The sequence below is a fragment of the Alosa alosa genome, chromosome 18 (genome assembly GCF_017589495.1).
Source record: "Alosa alosa isolate M-15738 ecotype Scorff River chromosome 18, AALO_Geno_1.1, whole genome shotgun sequence".
Taxonomy (NCBI): domain Eukaryota; kingdom Metazoa; phylum Chordata; class Actinopteri; order Clupeiformes; family Clupeidae; genus Alosa; species Alosa alosa.
In genome coordinates, this window is record NC_063206.1 from 21,984,697 (window position 1) to 22,005,226 (window position 20,530).

Genomic DNA, 20,530 nt, shown 5'->3' on the forward strand with positions numbered 1-20,530 from the left:
TTTTTTTTTTTTATATATATATATATATATATATATATATATATATATATATATATATATATATATATATATATATATATATATATATATATAACACCACACACACACATACAGACATATATATATATATATATATATATATATATATATATATATATATATATATATATATATATATATATATATACATATCCAATATAAAAACCAAAATTATTAGTTGAGGGAATGTCAAATTTAGGTTGCACATGAAAGGCATATCTTATTTCTAAGATCATATCTCGACAAATAACATGGACAAGATGGAAGAGTCACCAGATGTAAAAGTGGAAGTTGTTTTAATGATGATGTGTGAGCACACAAATCGGATGAAGAAAAATATAAGAGCTGCTTAAATTACATGGCAGGGCACTTGGATGGAAAGACAAATGTATATAAACACATTGCACACAATACAATACATATATGAAAATAATTTAGGGACTTATTGTTGTGGGACAATGTGCATAAAAGAACACAAAGACAGTATGAAAAGTTCCATCATTATTGTCACCCCTTTAGAAAATGTGCCTACCTGCATGACCTCTCACAGACACAATCTGGGAAAAGAACCCATAGTCAATATGCTAAGAAATTAACCATTCCCCAAAACCTGCAGTAGGAATCTGGATATTTTTCCAGTATATATTTTTTTTTATTATAATCTTAATCATGTTGGAAAGCCAAATGGGCATTTTGGCCAGGTTACACGATAAAAAGCAGATACCCCCACCCCCCCACACACCAGACAATATTGACATGCAAATAATATTTTTTACAAATCAGAGCCGCATTTACGCCACAAGCATCAAGTGCAAAACAGGGTCCTTGCCCTTCCCTCCCTCCCCACTCCACTCTGGACAGACTTTATTCCTGGACTAAACTGCATTCTGAAATCTTCGTCACAAAGGTCTGGACCAGTCAATGTGATCTACCGTAGCCATGCCCATCATATCTGGTAAACATATAAGAGTCTCCATACCGTAGCCATGCTCATCATATCTGGTAAACATATAAGAGTCTCTGCAGTTAAAATGTAGAGATGGAGAGGTAGTTCTTTTTCGATGTAAAAATTTAAATTTGAGGTGGAAAAAATAGCACAGTTCCACTCTGTCTGATACCGTTTCATTTTAAACACTGGATAAAGGTAAAGTACTGCAAAATTGTGATGTATGAACAATTTGCAAATATCAAAAGGTCCACAAAGCTGACGATTGATGTAAACGATACAAATACATTCTAATAACGTATAATTCTGAGATGACTACACAAAATGTAATTATGATAGGCCTAAACACAGAAAAGAAACACGGTAGGGATATTTTACACAAACTGATTAATTGCACCATAAATTCACTACATTACATGATGTATGAATAGGGGCACCTTTTCTTTTTATATTTGTTTCCCAACTCCACATTTTTTTGGGAGTCACTACCAGTGCATGTTTCTGAAACACAGATAAGCCCATCATAATTAGCCTGATCTGGCAACCTAATCATCCCCCAGTGTAATTGGCTGATTAATTCCACCACTTTCAATCTCACACTGGTATAACGGATGCCGTGCGCCACCCAGGTGGGTGCTACACATTGGTGGTGGTTAGTTAAAATCAAGCTTCACAGTAAATCACTTAAGGTGCCTTGTTAAAGCGCTACATAAATGCAATGTATTGTTGATGTTGCTGATTGTGCAATGCAAATTATATAAATACACTCTAACATACAGCAGTTGCATAAACTGATTAAACACATAAGCAAAGGACTTGGTGTAAGAAGTGACTGGTTTCTGACTACTTTTAACATTCATACAGAGCTATCTGGTAAATAATGCATGAAAAAGCTGCTTGTGACAAAGATGCTTTGCACATTATGTTGTACACTCTCCCAAAACTTTTTTTTAAAAGAGTCCACATTTTTGCAAATCATAGCAAATGAAACGCTGTGATATGACTCTGTAATTCAGCTACTGCCCTGTAGGGGGACTCAGCGAGATAGCTTCCACAGGTTAGGACCCTGCTCCCGCATGTGGACAAGGACAATCCCCCTAAAAGCCCAAGGCACACAGCTATGCGACTGAGTAGCACTTCAACATAGATGCTGCTTAATGGAACAGCTATTTTACCACTTGCCACGACCAGCAATGTTGCTGACTACAAACACACATACACCTGCCAAGCCACCTTCATTTCTGCATACAGACATACTGTATATGTGGAGGAAATTTGTCAAGGACCAACCCGAAATAAAGGAAGGAAAAGACAGACAAGCGACTGTTTAAAATACTTGTAGCTGTAACTAACTGTAACATACTGTGCATCAGAGCAGGTGCTACATACCATAGAACAGAACGGAGACTACATAACTGGTATCCCCCTTGGCCTCTCTCACTGGTGGCATCACATAGAATACTAAAGGCAGCACACACCAAAATCGCATTAAGCTCAACAGGAACTTAATTCATTCATATTCTCTATATAGCATCTTTTTTTTTTTTTTTTTTTTTTAAAGTGGATGTATTGCTTTCCCCCCGCATTTGGCAATAAATCAAAAACAGTACAAATACTCAAATCCAGAAAAAAAGTTTTTTCTCACCATGCCAAGTTCTTCTGTAATATACTGAAACTGATAGTGAAATGGTCATTTCTCGCTTAACATTGAAGCACACATATTTAATGAACCTTGGCATCTAAGTTAAAGTATTTATTATGTAAGAAATAAGTATACAATTTTATTTGTGCGTAGAGGGCATATGTATTAAAAGTTTTGCAATTGAGAAACTAGTATGCAGACTACCCATGATTCTCACATCCAAGCTAAAGCCGCGCACGCACGCACGTTCAACATGACATTCAAAGACAGCATAAATGCAAGACCAAATCAAAGCCATAGAAACAAGAACATTCTAATAACCTTCTCTTTTCTTCAGCGCATTTCCTTCTTTTTTCTCCTATATACAATCTAAACTATGAATGGGTGGAAGTGAGAATGGCCACTACACACATTTTTCTAGGAGATGAATTGATACGACTGAAAGGCTATGGCAGATGGGAATAGAACACCAGGGACAAAACACTGTACCTTCTTTTCTCCTAAAACAATAAGAGGTTTGGGGTACATCTCTGTGAACAGGATGACTGTAGCTCCAAAAAATTGAACAGTTCTTTTTTTTTTTTTTTGAAAAAAATTGTACCCCTACACCATAGGAGGGAAATCTAGAGCATGGCCTGTCCATACCGATATGAGAAGAGTTATGGCAGTCGACTCCTTTTGCTCATGGGCTAAGGTGTACCCATAGCCACCCTATGAGAGTCCCGTAGATCCAGGTTTTGAAGTAGAGCGTTCGGCCTGCTGGAGTCATGAGCATGGGCAAGGTCAAGCCACTGAGAATGACCAGCGAGGGCAATGTTTTTGTGAGGCTTAGCGACGAACTTCGAGCCTCTCCAGGGAACGTACACCTCAGGGCGGGCTCCTCCGATTCATAGAAAATGCTCAGCAGTCTAGAGAGACAAAGAGAACTGGGTCACGTTCAAGTTCAGAAGAAAAGATGCCCCCCCCTCCCACCATTTACATTCAGAGTGCAAGTGACAAGAGAAAATGTAAGCATAGTTAACAGGGTTGTACATAATAATTCACAATCAGGAATAAATATTGCACAGAGTCATGCAGAACACAAAGACACTGAAGCATTCAGGTAAGGTAATAACCAAAAAATAATAAATGCCAAAAAAAAGTTAAATCTTAACTGATTTACCATGAGACCAAGTGAAGCATAGAAAAGGCTACATTTATTTCACATCGTGAATATTTAGTCTCTCGGGGAATTACTCACTTGTCTTTGAGTTCAAATCTCTCGTGCAGCCACCTGCGGAAAAACATAGGCTCCGAAGGGACCTCCTTGATGTCCACACGGTCAAAGTAGATGTGGACCCTTGGGCACTCCTTACAGAGGAATTCTGACATGTGGAGAAAACAAGCATGAATAAGATTAGTTTTCATTAACTTTCATTCTCATTAACAATTTGTATGTGCAAACATGTATAATGTGTAAACATTTAAACAATCTTTTTTTTTTATTTATTTATATTAAAATTCTGTTTCAAAATGAAGACCGTGTTTCTTTGTAAACATAAAAATATTTCTGACTTTTTTTACTGATAATTGATGTTTATTGACCGATCGTTAAGATGGCGATCACACTGGAAATAATGAAGTGGCAGCGGTAAAGCGTTACGCAATACTGAGATCATAAATTCTCTCTCGTTCCTAAGTCACACGAACACTTGCGTCGCGGTTTGAAAGTTGCATCAAGTTAAAGCTTGTTCAACGCTAGCGTTACGCTGCTGCTCCGACTGTTCCGTTGCCTAACCATTGCGACTTCCGCTAGCCGCAGGTCAATGAGATCCCTGCCTAACTGTTAACCCACAAGATTACATTGTAATACAATACAATACAATGAGAAAATATAAACATTGTTGCCTTTACTGCCAAAACCATTCCACATTTACAGAAAAAAAAAAAAAAAAAAAAAAAAAAACACACTAAAGCATTACTTCAAGACTATAATCTAAAGTATAGTCACTTATATATTTCATAATTCTATTTCTTTTTTTTAAAGAAAATAAATAGTTGTATAACAATACACATGCAGGCCTGCATATTACATGAGCTAATCTACACAGTAAGACAAGTGCCTTTCAAGATGTCTAATGCATTACATTATTCTTTATTGTCTACCGTCATTATATACTATATATTCTAAATACAACAACAAATATTCTTGTGTGAACAATGATCAAATGTCTCTCCATCTGGAGTATAATTAATGCCTTGAGGGGTAAAAAGGACCCCTAATTAATAAAACAGAGTCGAGATAAATCAGACTTGTCAAATCGAAGCCCCATACTATCTCTCTAATCCAGAGGGAAGTAATCATTCGAGCCCATTAGAGCTCGCTGCAGCAACAAGGCCATTTGTTTAGTAGCGTGTTATCATGTCGAAACAACAAGATCTTAATCAAAATGGCCTCATGAGAAATGGCTTTGTGTTTCGACCACGTCACTTGATCCTCCTGGGGTAAGCACAATCAGACCATGTCAAAGTTAGCCTTCCGTGGGATGGGTTTGCACAGATACTGGTTGAACCAAGATGGGTCACAGAACCATACCTTACTGTATTGAGATTATATTCAATTCAGATGTCCACAAATGAGTTGTACATAAACATGTCCCATACTTTTGAGCAGAGCCTCTACAGTGCACAACGTGCAGGTAATTCTGCCTTGTAGGTCATAGAGTAATACAGGTAGTGCATAAAAATGGTCTAAATTTCAAACGGAATTAAACGGAAAAAGGTCTAATCCTGAGGTAAAATAAATGGTATAATCAATATGATGCACTTCCATGGGGGGTGCCATGGCCTTTCAATAACCTTAATGTATCTGCATGGTCTCAGGACATTTCTATGGATAGATGTGTAATTGAGAATCACAAGGAATGCACAATTAATTAAGTGTGCTTGCAAGCACACTTATTGTTCTTCTTAAGTTTTCTTATTATTATTATTATTTTTCCCGTCTTCCTCATTTCTTGTCAGCTCTAGCGCCTAGGCCCTTTGAGACAGAGACACCGTTCCAACTTTAAAACGTCCGGTCAGTACCGGTGTAAGTTGGTCGCGAAGATGACGTCAGGTGGGCGTGTCGTTCGTCCGCCATATTGGATTAAACAGAAAGCGAAACTAAACTTTCACAGGTCACAAATTTGGTCCGAACGCCACGAAACTTGACGTACATTATCCTTGGACCAAGCCTCACAAAAGTTACCGGAAGGATTTTTGATTTTCGAAAGCGTTTGCCTGTCACAGCCAAACAAAATCGGCGGCGAAGCTCCGAAACAGGAAGTCGTCCATATCTCAGGAACACTGTCACATATTGATACCAAATTTTGTATATAAACTGGGGACTCCAATGTGAGGGTGCATAAGCTAAAAAAAAAAAAAAAAAGAAATATTCCAAAAGTTTCCATCATTAGGCAAACCACCCACAGGTATTTGGTAACTCTCACCATTCATCTTTTATCACAATGCCTTCCAAGTATGCTCAATGTCTCTGGACAGCCACAATGTCTCCGGGCAACCTTGCCCAATCATGAAATCCTTGCTCCGCCATGGGATAGTATGGACTTACGAACTGAAATAGCAAGGAGAACAGTAGCTATATATAGCTTTCATAATAGAGTTGTTTTCACATTGACGGTATTCAAATTAAATTTTTCATTACTGTTAAATATCATGATGGGAGAGTATTATTAAAAATGTTACAAGTATGCAAATTCATATGTTTATGGGAAATTAGGTTTTACTGGGTTGTTTTGTTGTAAAGACATGCAAGGCATTCTGGGCCGTAATGAACAGTGGTCGGCAGCACGCCATAGGCTACGTATTAATATGAATAGGTGTTTCTGTAAACCTAGGGACAATAAACATCTGTTACAAAAACGAGCTGGTAATCGTTCATTGAAGAGGGAACTATGATAAAAAGATTGTTTTCCTAAAAGCATGGTGTTGACAAAAGAATAAGCAGGAAATGCCACGTTAATCTTAAATAGCCTATAGCCTCTGAACGCTAGGTGGCAACGTTGTATTACATTTAACTAAATGTGGTGGAATTAGTGTGAGATTCACAAGGAAGGAAGGTGCAAATATTATGTAATTTATCATGGGAAATGATTAGAAATGTTATTTCTTGTTTATTCTAATTGCAAACCACACACATCCATTCGTAATCACACGTACACATTTAATACATGTGATGTTGCTTAGCAACGGGGACAGACTTCAGAGCAAAGATTCTAGAACAGAGCTTCAGAGAGACACGTTTTGAGTTCGTGGCCAAGTAGGCTACCTAAAATATCGGTTTCCATGTGTATGTGCTGGATGTGCTTCCTTTATGAAAGTAAGTGTATTATACAGTTAACGTTACAGACATAATGAGTCATGTTGTAGTGGTCCACATAAATGTGCCCCTTCTGTTATTAGAATGCTAAGCGGAGATTTTAACATCATTCATTTCTTGTGTGGCTAGAAGCTAGCTAGCTAGGTCATAGGGAGGAGATGTTGCTGTAACATTATGAGATTTATGTTGCTTAGCGTAATGCCATGGTCATTTGAAATGAGATGCTTGTACTCGTAACTTCGTCACTTTAGGACTCCTATTTTTTTTTTTACTAAGAGTAATTCAGGAAGCATTTTAGCCCTAAAAGTAGCGCCTGAGTCTGTGACAGCTTAAGCGAGGACTCCTAATAAGACTGATTGACAAACAATGTTTTGTTGTGGCATTTCACGTCGCGATGTTTTGAAATGCGTCTAACAATCACGAGGGAACAATTTTGCATTGTAGGCATAACTAAGGGATGCAGTAACACCACCAACAACAACCAAAACTAGCCTACTCATTGTTTACATGTACATTAAATGTAACGTTTCATTGTGAATCAAATTAAAAGATTCTCCTCTTTGCAAACGTTGGCATAGGCATATGGTGACAGATTAATTTAATAATGTTGCTGCGTGAATCACGGTAAGCGGGAATGAAGTGGCCACTTCTTAATAGGAGTCACTGTATGGAAATAGGCTAAGTAAAATAGAGATGTTTAAAATAAGATAAAGTTAGGATATGCCCGCTTGACAACGGCAGAGATAACTGGCCTTTGGCCATAGCAACCATCCATTTAGAACGACTGGCCTTCATAGTAACCAAGGATCTTAGCTGTGATTCATGTAGCTACAGTATGCATACAATGTGATGCAAAGTATAGAAAGGTGATGAAATATACAGAGACAGGTCAAGAAATATAGTGCAATGTAGACAGTAGTATACAGTTGATTTACAGAAGGTGGTTTAGAGTAATATGAATTCAATATAATTATTACACGGCTCTTCAGAGTGCTGCAGAAAGGTCCATTCACATGAATGGGCCTTCCCAACGTTCGGGCCTATGTTAAGTAAGGGATAATGTATACGCCGGTCATTACTGGGAAAATAAGTCCCGACAGGGCGAACCGGACCCCGACGCGCAGCGGAGGGGTCTTGTTCCGCCCTGAAGGGACTTATTTTCAGAGTAATGACCGGCGTTCTATACATTATCCCGCTTATTATACGGCCGTCTGCTTTCACGTTTGAATGAAGTTCCAGTCCTTGCGTAGTGATATGAAAGACATTAAAGGGGTGGTTCAGGATTTTTTTCTGCAGCACTCTGAAGAGCCGTGTAATAAATCTACATAAATCACCGGCAAAGCATTTAATCACCGCTGTCAATGGCAACGGGTTTTGTGCTTCTGATTAATGTCTTTCATATCACTACGCAAGGACTGGAACTTCATTCAAACGTGAAAGCAGACGGTTGATCAGCTGTGTTCTAAAGAATGTTTGATTCAAGTTCAGCAGCGTGTGTTGTTGCGAACTATTTGTTTCTCAGCAAATGCCACAATGAACGGTAACAAATAGGCTAGGTTATGTAGGCTAAAGTCATATCGTGGGGAGTTTATTATTTCGTTTTGGCAAGTAGACGTATAATAAAAGCGGGATAATGTATAGAGCGCCCGGTCATTACTGTGAAAATAAGTCCCTTCAGGGTCCAGAACTCTGTCGGAACATTTTCCCAGTAATGACCAATTTTTCTATACATTATCCCTTACATATGTGCAGTGTATTAGCAGTTCTCTCATACAATAAGTAGAATAATATATGTAGTAGTAACATTATAATAGTAGAAATAATAATATAGATATATGCAGTGTATTAACAGAATATAATAAAACAGAATAAATATGGATATTCAATATGACAAATATATAACAGATATTTACATAACATACAGCTATGTGCAGTGTGGAAACAGTGTCATTGTAGTGCAGAAACAACATAAGAGTAGTAAGAATAAGTCTATGGGCAGGATGAATAGTATAAAGATCAGTAGAATAACTATGTATAAATGTAATTACAGTAGGCCTATGTACATTTGTAAATAAATAGAAAACTATGGGTGAGAGGGATAAATTAATTTTATTTAATCGTAAAAGTAAATTGCATTCAATTCAATTGCAATTAAAAATCTTTCCAGTAGGCTTTAATGTCATAAAAAAAAGTACAACCAAAGCTGAGCTTGATCAACTAGAATGTCTAAAGAACCAGAACTTGAGTGTAGTTTTTTGCTGGGTCCCAGGCCATGTTGGTCTGAGGGGAAATGAGAAAGCGGACAGTGCTGCTAAGCAAGCCCTCAATGAAGAAGTCACAGAATGTCAAATCCCTGCCCCAGACCTTAAACCTATACTGAACTCTTACATCACAGATAAGTGGCAATCTGAATGGGATTAATGTACCAACAACAAGCAAGGAATGTGAATTTTGGCACATTTTCGTGATCCACTGGAATGGATTTATGGGCCACACAAAATACGGTGTTGCTAAAATTACTCCTATTGTGGCTATCAGAGACATGCGTTCATTAGTATCCAGCTACATTCAATGAGTTAAGTAAAATACATTCACACACAAAAAAAAACCCCATCACTAATGTTGTGGACATTCCTTTATTCTGAGATACATCAATAGGCTCTCAAAACAATCCCAAACAGACATAAGGTCTTTATAGAGCAAATCCATATAGATTATGTCAAATAAACTAGTAAAATAGAATTAGGGGATGGAATATATAACATTCACACTCATAGCTCATATTTCTAAAATAAATCAGTGAAAAAGTATCCTGACAAACAAGCAGCATTTTAATGCCTTAGTCATATTTCATAATTTCAAATTTTTCTCTAGGTTACCTGATAGCCCAGTTTGAGAGGTGCAAGACGCGTGACATTATTTATTTTTGCAGCCAATCACTGCTGTTGTTTTATTTTATTGATTTGATTTTAGTCATAGAAGCTAAATTCAAAGGCAGGCCACAGGTAAAAGCCAAAAACCGCATTCACCCATAAGGCAATAGTTGAATAGAGCTTTTGAGGTAGGCTATTGCCACTGCTCCAACACTGAAAGGCACTGTTAGAATGCTTGGATCAAGCCAGGTTCAGCATAGCGTATGTCACTGTCTGCTCACGTTGGTGACCGGACCAGGGCAAGCACACTTTCGCAGTTCCTGCCGGAAATGCAGTCTAGTTTCAGCCTTACAATCATATAAATAAAATTATTTTTATTTACACATTTTATCTACAATCATTTTCCAAGGTCAGCCAGGGATTGGATACTGTACAACTGTAGGACGTTAAAGCCTCCATTAACAACTGGCCGCATGATACATAGAACACTATAAGAATGCCTGCCCAAGCCTACAAAGCAGACTCTGGACCGTAGCTTTCTGGCCCAGGCCTGGCCCTCATCCGGCCATGATCTGGCCCCGATCTGGGCCTAAGCTGCCCAGCCACCAGCTGCTGTCTGTGGAGTCGGGACAGTCACGCCATGAGCATGTGGATAAAAGGAAGCTGCAGACAGATTACTGGAAAGCCACACGGTGAACATCCGCTTCACCATTAGTGTTTATTCCTGTCCAAAACAGGATGTTTTTTGCAGCGCTGCATGCACGAGCCATCATGGGTAAATATTTTGAAGAGTTGCCTTTGGAAGTATGACGGCGTTTGAATACCAACACGTCAGGACAACTTGTTTACAGGAAGGCACAAGAAATTCTTATACATACACAAACTCATTTTCATTATAATGAAATGTATAAGCCAACAGGGAGCTCATAAAAATATATTATATGCATTTACTTGCAGCTCTAAATGCATATTGACCAAGCAGGGATAGTCAGAGAACAATTTACTGCTCTTAACAGGTGATAAGATAGCCTCGTCAGATAGCCACATCAGAATGTTTGATGCCTTGTCAGAGAGCCAGATATTACAAGTCACCCTATCCACAGACTGGAGGAATAAACCCCTCACGTCAGCCATGATGTTTATGATATAGTCAAGTTGTTGGGCAACAGAATAGGATTTTATATCCTGATTGGCTGTATCCCAAAATCTATCAAGACTAGAGCTTGACTGCCAAGTGAGCCCCTACATTTCCATACAAAGGGAGGCCCCAATGACCTCTATCTCAAACACTGACAATAATAATAATAATAATAATAATAATAATAATAATAATCATAGTGATTAGTGCAATCGCTTTTTGAAGGGCAACAACCACTACCACAATGATCCCTGCCAAACTATAATGTTGGATGGCTAATTAGTAAGGGACAAGAGATGCATAAATTAAAGATTTAAAGATTAAAGATAGAGGTCATATCACAGGAAGGCAATAACAGTCAAGCATCACAATGCCTAGAATATGTTAGTTCCATAGTCAAATAGCCTAGTCAATGAGGCTTAGTTTGGCACCAAACATAGCCCATTCTGCATCTTAATTTGTGGGTTATTTTAAACTCTGGCGATAAATGAAGGCACCGAGGTATGGATTTTGGATATAGGTGCAGCAACATTCTTCTCTGACAGGGGACAATTGCATGCACCGATCATAAACCATCACTGCCCAGGTCTGATCTTATCTATCTGGATAAAAATATCAAGTTTCCTTAGCCTAATGTTAAAGTGATCCATGATGCTTACATATTTCTGTAGTAAGGGAGCTGGTGCGAAGCTGTATTATGGACCATCTTGAATATCATCAAATTAAACATACAGCTCCAGAAAAAAAAATAAGAGACCACTGCACATTTTTCTGATGCCATCCTATGGTTGCCGAGTGACATTCGAATGCGTTTACGGTCATATTCAAATTCGCAGGGGTGTCTTAATTTTGAATATGACTTTTTTTTTTGCTACTGGGCTCCCTCTACAGTTTGTGGAGTACTCATATTTTTATGTACAAACCTATGCTGCGGCACTAAAAGCTTAATATCATTCTTTCCAATCATCACACCATGCGTGTTCTGGTGGCACTTGGCAGGCTGTTCCACCATCACAAGACTACAAATGAAAATAGGCTGGATTGCCGTGACGTTTCTTGGAGGAGCGCAGCGTCCAAGGGGTAACATAAGCTTTTATGAGAGCATTTAAGTAGATGGGAGCAGAGCCAGCCATCTCTTTGTAAGCAAGCAGTAGTGACTTGAATGGTACAGTGGCTCCGCTGTTCTGCTAAGTTCTGTCTCCTGTGTCTATGTAGCTCACCTACAAAACGGTAGTCAGAATGGCAAACTCTATAGACTGCCGTGTTGAAATATTAATGGCATTTCGCTTGGCCTTTTCTTGGTTAGATTTTGTAAAAGTTATCGAGAAATAGACAAAGTATATTCTCCATAACCTAGTTATTGTAACCAAATAAGCCTGAGGTTATTTCCGAGGTGTCTGCCAGCCAGTTTATTTTATTTTTAAGTGCTGATTTCAAAATGTTACTGACAAATAGACACTGTACAATCAGATAACCCCTTGGTGAACAAGAGGAAGCACTAGTTCAATCCTTGCAAAAGGGCTCCTGGAAGACCCGTCAAGAACCCACAATAATATTACCATCTTCTGACATTGTAATCTCATCTGATGCATTTAGTTTAAAAGGACTGCTTAAAGTTTGCTTTACAATATTGGTCGGCTTTAACCAAATATTCCACTGATTAACTTTGGCTTGGCCCGGCCCAATTGGTGCCTTTGACCACACCTTATTCCTTCTCTCTGAGACATACTTTTTTTGAGCAACAGAGTGGACACATGCACTGCAGTCTCTGTTTTCACCTTCAATCTATGGCCCAATATGTAGGCCTAAATGCTGCAGAATTCTATTAGATTTAACGCAAGCATCTGAGCTTAAGTCTGGTGTCATGTAGAAACATAAGTGCTTGTGATTCATAATAGGACCCAAGTCTAGGCCAGTCTCATAAAATTGACCATTTATCAATAGAAACAATTATGACAGACAATACACTAGACTTTACTTCCTTCAAGGCACTTGTAAACTCTGAGAGCAATCACTGCACATCTTTTCTGACCGTCTGAGGACATGCTACAGTACTCCTGAAATGACACACGACAAGGCACAAAATGTGTTTAATGTATTACAAAAAGTTAAAGGTACCTGGCATTGTTGGGGCAGATTGCCTATGTCCTCCTGGTGCCATGGTTCCTTCGTACGCTACTGTGACATCATACACAGCGTCTAGGTGATCTTTCATGGCCTCAATGGCAATGTGTGAAGCTCTCATCCGGGGTGTCAAAACATGTTGCAACACTGCCAATCCTGTGTTAAAGTTAAAGAAACCACCATTAACCCCTGCAGGTCATATGTTACTATAAATGTAAACCATTCATGGGAATTCTGACGAAGTGACATGTATTTTAAAAAGAAGCCGATTCAAACACAAATACTGTGCAGTCTTTAAAATAATTAGTTTGTTGTCTGATTTTGAAATGAGCTTGGTCTGTCTCAGCCAGTACCATTTGTAAAATACAATGTGCCACCTCCGCTTCACCAATGACTTAATCTTTGATAACAACAATCAGCACAAACCACTAACATAATATTCTACATTACACAGAAGTGATTAATTGATGACCTATTTTACAGTGCATTAACTCCTCATTTAATCTCTACTTGAAATCAGTCCAGCATCCAGGGGCTTTTACGTCAAGAGAGCCAGGGCATTTCCAGATGCCGGTCACATGCCCTGCCTTAACTAAAAGCAGACAAGTCTATCTGTCATATGCAATACCCCAGGGAGCAAGACTGATTTACTCGGGTACAAATTACTAAACCCAGTCAGTGGGAAGAACAGTTCAGCCAGCTCAGCCCGTCCGCTTTAGAAAAAAGGACAAGGGTTAGGTGAGGTAAAAATGACACTGACAGTTTTGAAAGCGCTAATACATATAGCCGGTATACAGTAATGAGGTCACCACAAGTTACAAACCATGCCAGTTGAACACCACCATAACATCACATGATCATCAAGCACGAAAGAGATGCCTGGAGAGGCAGTTATTATTTGAATTTCTAAGCAGTTTCCAAGTCCTTATTGGCAACTCTCACCACTCTGCAGCCATCTTGGCAATGCCCTTGGGCCGCTATCTCAGGCAAACAAGATAGACTCCTATCTAAATGAATGGGGCAAGACTCATAACTACACAAACAGTGGTCAGACAGACGTCATGTGCATAGTTGGAAACACTGTTTAAACCCGACATAACAATATAACTACCGGTAATGTTTGCTAAAATAAGGCTAACATAGATAATTTTGTGGGTTCATCTGTTTACTGCACATGCGCCAAATTCCACTGTGTGGCCATAGCAACAGTGGTAGAAAACAGAATTAGAAGTGAAACATCAGTTAACTTTATGGCTTTTCCAACAATCAAGATTACCTCTTTATAACACAGAGCAGGACTGTGTTACTGATCTGCCATTATTCACAATGCAAACTCAACTGGTCCACTGTTTCAGACAGTATGTAAATGCTCATTGAAACTGATTGGCGTTCTGTTCCAAGGACTGACTGACTGACTGACTTGTCAGGGCTAGCTGTGGAACATCATGCATCACTCCCTCCCCCTTCCTCTGCTAAAAGCTCCAGCTTACAGGAAGTACTGTTGCCACACAAAGGTGTTGCTGATTTGAATTAAACTTGGGCCTGTTTTAGCATACAGTTCTAAACACAGAACACAGTTTGAAAATTCGAAAGTGATGAACGGCTTCTACCTCTGGAATAATAAAAAGCAGCTAACTGCTGCAGGATATTACAACCATTGATGTTAAAATACCACTTGTACTACTACTGCTGTTGCTATAATAATAACTATGGTTATTGACAACAAGCACTGAGTGATTTGGTTTATGCTGCTGTTTTGTGTGTACTTTGATTGTGAACATCATAGAAGCTAAGCAGTGAGTGTGCTTCTGTGTGCTTTAGTTAAGATGCAAGGCGTATTATGTAAGGGATAATGTATAGAACGCCGGTCATTATCAGAAAATAAGTCTCGACAGGACGAACAGGACATTCTTTAGAACACAGCTGATCAACCGTCTGCTTCCACTTTTAAATGAAGTTCTAATGCAAGAAGTGACCGGACTACTTGGGGAGTGAAAGACGTGAATTAGAAGCACAAAACCCATTTTCCTTGACAGCGGTCTGTTATACTGTACTTAGCAACGGTCTGTTATCGAGAAATATCAAACCACCGAACGTTGGGAAGGCCCATTCAAGTGAATGGAGCATTCTGCAGCATTATGAAGAGCCGTGTAATAAGAAGCTCTACTGAGTATATTCCTGTGTATATTCCTTCTTCTTTAGGAATATATCTGAATATACATCATAAACAGTATGTTGAATTAAGGATACGTCTACACGAAACCGCCGGGTGAATTTTCTCTTACCGCTTTCACACCTTTAACGACTACAGACAATTCGGTTTTCAATTCAACTGTTAAACTAATAAAGTTCATTTTCAAGGTATGTGACTGCTATGTGAAATTTCAAATGCTTAGCCTACGCATTGCATTAGGTCTGAGGACCACTGGAGAAATTAACATGCAGTAAGCTAATGTTTAACCAGAGAATGTCTAATAGGAAGACGGGCTCTGGTTTAACTAAGTTAAGCTAACGTGTGCTTCTAACTTAGCCACAAAAGGCTGATAGGCTACATTGTGCACATAAATCATGACAGGGGAAAGAAAAAAACATTTTAATACAATAAACAAATGGTTTGGCTTGTTTTGACAAGCAGCGTGTCAGGTCGAGTGCCGTGGCTGAGTTGAGAGGTGGGGCTATGTCGTCGTAAAATTGCCGGCTTCGCACCTACAGGCGTCTACACGGCGAAAGTTAGCCGGCGGTTTCAAAAATTCCCACTTCGGAAGCCGGTTTCAAAAACTCGGTTACAGTCTCCTAAACTGCTGGCGTCGTGTACACGCAAGGCGTAACCGATAACAAAACCTCACCGGTTTCACAAAAACTGGCGTCGTGTAGACGGCCCATTAGTCTAGTCAATGTATTTCTAGTATTCATTTTGAGAGAATTTATATTGGGAGAAATCCAAGTTATTTTGTTGCCCTTTTGTTGCTGTTGGAAACAACATCAGGATTCCAGTCATACTTTTAAAAGAAACTGTTTCTATAATGTAAACAGCAAAAAGACCTTTCAGTCCTGGGGTGAAAGCGTGGCATGGTTTTATTAATGAGTACCTTCTTTAGTGGCGAAGGCCTGACTGTCACTGATCACCTTTCTGTTCTCAGGGTTGTAGCGGGTTCCCTCAGGAAAAATAACCAGGTACATCTGCAAAGAACATGGAACAGTGTCAACAACAGTCAGTATCTGGGTTTCTTTTACATACCTCACAAGTTACAAACCATGCCAGTTGAAACCACTTCCTGGTAGAGCACCACCCTAAATGCAAATGCTGTCACTAAATTCTTCAACTCACAGTAGTAGTAGTAGTAGTAGTAACAGTAATGTTATTTGGGTTCAAAACTGTAATAGTTCATTATCAAAAACAGCATTTTGGATCACAAAAAAAGACTCTAAGAACAAAAAGAGTGACTTGGAGAGTGACTTGTGTTTTGGTCCAGAGTCCTAAGAACTTTCCTGTCAACCAGCTGCAAAGTTTTAAGTAATGTCATATGTCAACCAAAGAAATAAAACAATAAACTTACTGGTGTTCCCAACTTTGTCTGAGATAAAAGCTTCTTTGTCATGGCCTTTTCATTGAACTTGGCACTTCTCTTCACATAAACTCCTCCATGCTTTGAAGAAATATTAGGGAAAGGACTATTCAGAGAAATACATTACGGACCTTACGACAAACTGTAATCATTCATTTAGCCTATTATGCACACATGTGATGGATTACCTGAGAAAAATACCATCCGTACAAGGGGAGCCACTTCAGACCATCTTTTAAGACGTATCTTACATGGCCAAGTGCATTCTGTCTGATAGCTAGCATATCAGCAATGATCCAATCCGCTGCATGCACAAGAGATGGAAAATTAATATTGAGCCAAAAAACACATCTGCCTTTTTTTAAAATATATGTCGCAAAATAGAACATAATGATGAAATATGTACAGGCCCAACAGCTAATAAATTATTCCCTGCTGAGAAGGCACCAAGTGCAACGCACCTGTGGTCTGGTGATTGGAAAGGTAGACTACATTCTCTTTTTTCTTTGGTATGTCTCCATAAATGATGATCTGAAACAAAAATATATATGTTCTTTTCAGGCAGATTAACTATAGGCCTATAACTACAGTATTTCTACTGGCAAAATCCAAACAACATGAATGCAAAAGTGCAGGGTAACCCAGTGCCCTTGCATTTACCTTTCTTTTCATGATCCCTTTCTAAATCCTTTAAGCAGTTTTGCCAAAAACACATTTTGCACAAAAGATAGTGCTATTCACATGTAAGTGACTGTTCCTTCATGGATCAAAATGGGTGAATCCATGACATCAGCTGTTGACTGAATTTAGGCAACACCATGGTTACCATAAACCCAATTTCATGCATACCTAATTTTACTATTCTTTACATGTAAGCTTATTGTATTGTCAAGGCACCCACAAGCCTAATATCTTTTCCACACACATGCATAGCCAATGGATGGTCATATAAAACATGAAAAGGTACAAGAATGAAAAGTAATTCTCAAGTCTTTTCCAACTGTCCCATATTTACTCATAGTGCCATATGTTTAGCTTATTAGTGTATGAACTGCATCAAAGATTCCAGAACCATATTTTGGTTCCTTTGACAATCATAATTTCAGAGGGACATTATCATACAAATGTGGGACCACCCATAGTGTATTTAGATCATGTAACAAAGGGAATGGAGTACAAAGTTAACCTACAACACATGATGAATACAGCTCCTGTAGACTGCCTAATAGGACACCCACCCACTGATAAATCGACTGCCACACATTACTCATTAGGCATACTCCATTTTCTTTCATAGTTCCTGTGGTGGTTTCGGTACTAAAGGCCTTACTGTAGTTTTGGTTTAGCAAGGCCTTTAGTAGTGAAAACCATTTCAGGAACTGACATTATAGGTTAGGCCCAAAACAGTGTTGTTCTGTCCAAAGCAGGAAACCTGTTCCAAAAGGCCAACATATTTAGTTTTTTACATGATGCATATGGGATTTGTGTCTGAAACGGGAATAATTTTTGAATGGTTGACTAATGTGTGTCTTTAAACATTAGGTGAGTTAAATGTTTAGAATGCAAAGTGAGGAGTTTAGAGGCAGGGAAAACCACCATCAACTTCTTGCTAGAAGTGCACAAAGTGCTGCACCAAAACCCATTACTGAACGTAATAATGCAATTTATGAGCTGGTGAAATGGCCATGCTTCGACTTTATGAAACACTGCTAACCACAGAACCAGTTTCACTGAAGGCTTTTAACTGCCTGCATGAGGTTAGGGCAGCTTTCCTCTGCCCAAACTTCCTTTGTACAGTCAATGTTGGCCCCATTTCCACCGTTTGCAAAGACAGGAACTGGTGTTGAATGAACTTCATTTTGTTCCTACACAATCCAGTATAAGAAAAGTGAATGGGGGGACATCTCCATTTCTACAATTATGATTACATTTCAGCGTACACACTTACCTCGACCCCTGTGTAGTTCTCGAAGAAGAACAGGACCATACTCTGATAGACCGAATATATGCGGTCGTCCATTGTGTGATACAGTTTGGATGGTAGTACGGTGGATAAGAGACGCCAAGCACTCCATGAGAGCAAGTATGCCGGGGCAGTGCCCAGCATAACCGCGGCTGGAAACCAGTACCGCAAAGAGTACGTGTGTACAACCAAAGACAGCAGCATGATTTATTGCACAATCGCAATTCTACGACAACCCAAATGGCAACCAGCAAATCTCAGCTTTCAGAACCTGCCTCTTGCCGTATGTCTGTTCCCAGCATCGACCTGGCCCACAACGAGGTGTTAATACTCGATAGCGCTCAGGCTCCCAAACTTGCAACTAGCTACGCCCAAATCTCGCGATTGAGGGGCACACTTCGAAACACGCTTGCTAACGCTGAATCATCAGCCCTATGGTTTTAACATAATTTACAGCACAAACTCAGGGCAATCTACCTAGCTACTAAGCTGACATGTCGACATGAAGAAAACCTGCACAACAAATGCGCTTGCTAGGTTAACGTTACAGAATGCAGGCTTACTTGAGCGCAGTCACGGATTCATGTCAACGTAATTAACATTAAGTTATTTCAAAGAAGGACTGACGTCAACTAAAACTAAAGAATGCATACTGCTAGAGTCGAGATCAATTCCCCTGAAAGCAAACAAGTTAACGTTACCTTAGCTTTGAGTTTAGCTTTCTAACTTAGCAACGGTTGCTAGCTATCGATAGCTTGCTAGCTATCAAGTTGCCACTTTAGTGGTTGACAAGCTTTGCATCAAACGGAAGTTCAACCAAAACTGTCCTGGCAGCCCTCGCACAATCGTTTGTCAATAAACGCTTTCAAAGCTTATCATGTGGACACACCATGCATTGTCTTTTTCAGTACCATAATCTAACAGCCAAGTTAGGCTACATAGTGTTTCACAGTGTGCGCTGTGCCAAAGTCACACACCTCTACATGAGGACCGAGGAGGACCAAAACTGACGTTTTCAACGTCCTAACATCGCTGAAGCCGATTGGTCTATACCGTTAAATGTGTTCCTTCCATGGTTGCTAAGGGTTAGCAACACGCCACAGAGGTCCCAGAAGCGAAGGGATGAAAATGCAGCGAGATAAAATTCTGTGTCTTGGATATATGGAAGATGCGACCTATGCAGGATATTTAGAACGATCTTCTGGGCACAACAATTCTTACGTTATCTTAAGACTATTGTGAAAATTTGCTGACTAGGCCAGCTAACGTTACCTAGAGTGTGCGGTTCACAGAACAAGGTCATCTCTAGTTAGCTAGCAGTAACGTTAGAAGCTAGCAAGGTGATCACACTGATTTGAGATAACGGAGATTTTTGGATACGATGTAGGTCTAACAGCTTGGCAGGCAACCCGCTTGCAACGCTCTTGTCGCCAGGTGGAACCAGACACACTTCAGTCGGTGTTCTTTGTATCGTTGTGTAGGACGTCTTGATTTAACTTGAACATATTGAAGACTGCCCCAAGTCACTAAAGTAATAAAGTGACCTGCACCTTCATTATCACAGTAAATGAGATGTAGCAACGTTACCGTTAACATCAATTAGATTGCATTGAAAATTACTGACTGGTAGCCTATTTGTATTTCAAATAACAGTTTGATTTAGAGGTGAACAGCTTCTGAAACCCGTTCATAATTTTGAAGAAAAAAAGAGAAAAATACCAGCAGGATCAGAACGAACGACCCCATTTGATTGGTCTGCGGTGACCACATGTCTTTAGAAAGAGGAATTTGTGACAGTATTTTGTAAAGTATTTTAAACTTTTACTTCTGGCAACATATCTGGTTAAGCAAAGCAAAATAACATTAACTAGCTTGCCAA

General features: G+C 39.2%; 1 protein-coding gene across 1 annotated transcript; it reads right to left on the reverse strand.

Annotated features, from left to right (window-relative positions):
• Positions 1–329: 329 nt before the first annotated feature.
• On the reverse strand, positions 330–19,824 carry agpat5 (1-acylglycerol-3-phosphate O-acyltransferase 5 (lysophosphatidic acid acyltransferase, epsilon)). The gene is made up of 8 exons (XM_048268987.1): positions 18,637–19,824; positions 17,150–17,219; positions 16,877–16,992; positions 16,680–16,769; positions 16,212–16,302; positions 13,117–13,278; positions 3,868–3,991; positions 330–3,535 (listed from the first exon to the last, which is right to left on the reverse strand). Exons 1-8 carry the CDS (start codon positions 18,853–18,855, stop codon positions 3,310–3,312), a joined length of 1,098 nt encoding a protein of 365 aa, XP_048124944.1. The 5' UTR covers positions 18,856–19,824; the 3' UTR covers positions 330–3,309.
• Positions 19,825–20,530: the final 706 nt, after the last annotated feature.

What these genes read in the sequence shown, in the direction of transcription:
- agpat5 (XM_048268987.1), bottom strand. Translation starts at nt 18,855, where the DNA reads ATGCTGCTGTCTTTGGTTGTACACACGTACTCTTTGCGGTACTGGTTT. An exon ending in GGCCTTCGCCACTAAAGAAG is followed by an intron (nt 13,279 to 16,211) that starts GTACTCATTAAT and finishes ACTTTAACACAG; the next exon opens with GATTGGCAGTGTTGCAACAT. An exon ending in AGATTTGAACTCAAAGACAA is followed by an intron (nt 3,536 to 3,867) that starts GTGAGTAATTCC and finishes TTGTCTCTCTAG; the next exon opens with ACTGCTGAGCATTTTCTATG.